The sequence below is a fragment of the Otolemur garnettii genome, unplaced genomic scaffold (genome assembly GCF_000181295.1).
Source record: "Otolemur garnettii isolate 467f Iridium unplaced genomic scaffold, OtoGar3 scaffold00039, whole genome shotgun sequence".
Taxonomy (NCBI): Eukaryota; Metazoa; Chordata; class Mammalia; order Primates; family Galagidae; genus Otolemur; species Otolemur garnettii.
Window position 1 is genome coordinate 11,606,574 of NW_003852434.1, and position 3,230 is coordinate 11,609,803.

General features: G+C 46.1%; 1 protein-coding gene across 4 annotated transcripts in view; it reads right to left on the minus strand.

Annotated features, from left to right (window-relative positions):
• The window catches only part of SEPT11 (septin 11), a 93,265-nt gene that overhangs the window by 24,626 nt on the left and 65,409 nt on the right, over positions 1 to 3,230 (minus strand). For all 4 annotated transcript variants that reach the window (XM_023513372.1, XM_023513370.1, XM_023513369.1 and 1 more), the window contains exon 5: positions 608 to 769. In XM_023513372.1, the coding sequence (XP_023369140.1) occupies positions 608 to 769 (162 nt within the window). The remainder of the gene's footprint in view (positions 1 to 607; positions 770 to 3,230) is intronic.

Sequence of the window (3,230 nt, forward strand, 5' to 3'; positions counted from 1 at the left end):
GGGCTCACCAGGACAGGGGGGCTCACTAGGAGAGGGGCTCACCAGGACAGGGGGGCTCACCAGGAGAAGGGGGCTCACTAGGAGAGGGCTAATCAGGAGGAGGGCTCAGCAGGAGGGGGGCTCACCAGGAGAAGGGCATGGCCAGCACACGGAACACTGCAGCCTTACCATTTACTTCCTGACAGTTCCTCTCTGTGATGTGGAAATGTATCCTAACGACAAGTTTATCTAATGATTCGGGGGAGGGAAATAGGAGGGAAGGGCAGGAGCCAATCACCCAAGCAAAACCGAGACAGGCAGACTGTTTCTGGCAGAGACAGGCAGAGATCTATTCCCCTTCAGCTGCTTTGTATCAAATTGTGGGGGGCTGTTATTTCCTTCTCATAAGATTTGCCATAGAAATCACCACTGTTGGAATGAAAAGGAAATCTGAGATGATCTTGTCTAATGCTCCCATTTAACAATGGAGAAGCTGAGGGGCAGGCTGGTTTAAAGACTTGCCGTCTGGGCAGAGCTGGGTCCTGGGCAGCGTCCCAGCCATTCCTCCCTGCTGCCCCTAAGAAATGCTTTCAGGAACGTCCCCAGGTCCCACAGCGTGAGGACTTACACTCATCGTTGCATTAATCTCTGCCACAGTTTCTTCGTCAGTGGGGAACTGATATATCTGGACCCCATTGCTGACTAGTTCGCTCATGATCTTACTCTTAAATTTGTGCAGTTCATTCTTGGCAATGGTGTCAGCTTTTGCAATTATTGGAATGATGTTCACCTGCAAAACAGACATGTCCATTTTTACACAATCCTAACATAAGAAAAAGTAATTATGTAAGTAAAACACAGCAAATACAAATTGCAAAACTTCACTGTAAAAAAACAGACATGATATGGAAAAATCAGGCTTTCCACCGAGATGGAAAGCGAAGACAACTAGAATAATCTTTCAGTTCCATCTTCAAACCTTTTACTTCCTCCCATCCTGTACTGAAGCACAGACACTTGGAATTTCCTCTCCTGTGCTACCTCATTCTTTTTCAGGGTAAAAGGAAGTGTTATTATTTTATGACAAATGGTTACAACAAAGGACCCTATTCTTTGAATACCCAACCATTCCTTTTAGGCCCTGGCCACCGCTGTAGGCTCCTGATTTGCACACACCCTGGCAGGGCATAACGGTGTTTTTATCAGTGAGAGTGGTGGGATACGCAGCCCTACGCAGACCAAGAGCCTCGCATTCTTCTGATGACCTGAAAATTGTTGAGAGCCTCAGTATTAACCCAAACAAAATCGGTTTACCTACTTTTAAATTTTTCAAAATCACACCAACTAATGGGTGGGAAAATTGGCTTTGTGATCAAATTACACCTTGGTGCCAGAATGAGGCCGAGCACCAAAGGTCAGGCTCCCTTTCAGAGCATCAGTTACAAAGAACCAGGGAGAAGTCAGAATTTGACGTTAGTGGCAGAAAGCCCAGAAAGAGAGCCAAGGAAGGCGAGCTCCAACCCTGGGGGGGGGGGTTCTTTTCTCGAATGTCCCCAGCCCTGTCCATAGGACACATTTTTAAATCCACATTTTAAGATGAACTTTTTTCCCTTCCCTAGTAGGAACAGAGGTTTCAATAAGGCACTATCTGATCCCTATGACTACGCTTGTCACCCAGCTCAGGGGAGGGAATGGATTCCCTGGACTCTGAGAGAAAGCCGTCCTGGTCAGGGGATAGTCTTTAGGGAGGCCTTTTAGGTCACACCTGCATTCCTCCGCTTCTCCTTTTATTCAAAAGGCCAAGTCAGAACCCCTGATAAACCAGGATGAGAAGGCACGCTAAAAGAATGACCTAGTTTTCGACCTCTTCCTTACCCCACTCCCAAGCTCATCCTGCCCGGGCTTCCTCCAGCGAACTGCAGACTAAGAGAAACATCTTTGATGGTGGAGGAAATGCCTGGATCAGGACCTGAGGAACAAGAAGCTTCTCTCTCCTTTCACTGGCTATCTTTTACACATATTTAGTAGCCCATTAATGTCAACATAAACAAAATGAATGATTTTCTGGGTTAAAGTGATTGGTGTAGATGAAGAAACCAAGCCACTTAGGCTTAAAATCTCCTTTTCCTCATTGGCAGGAGCTTAAAAATCTTCTCTGAAATGATCATGTGCTTGCTTAACCCTTCTCTTTACTTGTACAAATAAAACTTTAACCAAGCCGTCCACATTCACACGCTACCTAGCTCTGCAATTCTACAGCAGTGCCAGTTCTCTGAGAGAGTTTGGCTGCCTTAGGAGTTTTGCTTGTTTATATTTATCCTGCCTGGGTCCGCATACTTGAGCCTTAGTTAGGGAGCCACTTCACTCTATTTCCTTCAGAATGTGTGGAGAGCAGGGTACTCCTGACAAGGGGGACCTGCCCCGGCTTTCAAGGATACCACGGCCCAGGAACCACCCTCACTGCCTATCCCTCCACAGCTACAGCTCACCAGCCAGGTACTAGGGGCTGGCGTGCTAGAAAATTAGACAGGATGAAGAAGGGTGTCTATTATTCTCCCAAGAGCACTACCACTGCAGCAATCCTTCCGGACCATTAGGATATTTTTCTGTAAAGTATTGGGTCTCTGCATGAGGCAGTGTCGGGAGCCTGACCTGGCATCAGCCTCTCCAGCCCTCTGTGGGCTGGTTCAGACAAACGCCTTGGGGACAGATTGATCTCAGGACCATTCTCTCACTATTTCATTCCTCTGGGGAGAAAGCATCTTTTAAATAATGTTTGGATTAAAAAAAAAAAAAAAGATACCCAACAAAAAGCACTCTAAAGAGAAAATACCACCTATGGCCCAGTTCTCTGATTGTTGCTATCATTTACTCCCTCTTTCTGGTAGAATGTATTGTCTTCTATTTATTTCAAAATGGGAAATCAAATTAATTGTAAAGTAAAACACCAAATTTATCAAGCTTATCAGTCCCTTCCTTTATGTGTTGTGAAAAAGATTATAAACGAGGTGAGCTCAGAGATCAAGCTGAAAACAGACTTCTTCTGAACACACGTGTGCAGTCTGGTTATAAAAAGCTCAGAAACTGGACCCTCCTTACCACATAGACAAAACATTAAGACTTTTATTCTGGCTCAGCGCCTGTGGCTCAATCGGCTAAGGCGCCAGCCACATACACCTAAGGTGGCGGGTTCAGATCCCCAGCCCGGGCCTGCCAAACAACAATGATGGCTGCAACCAAAAAATGGCCGG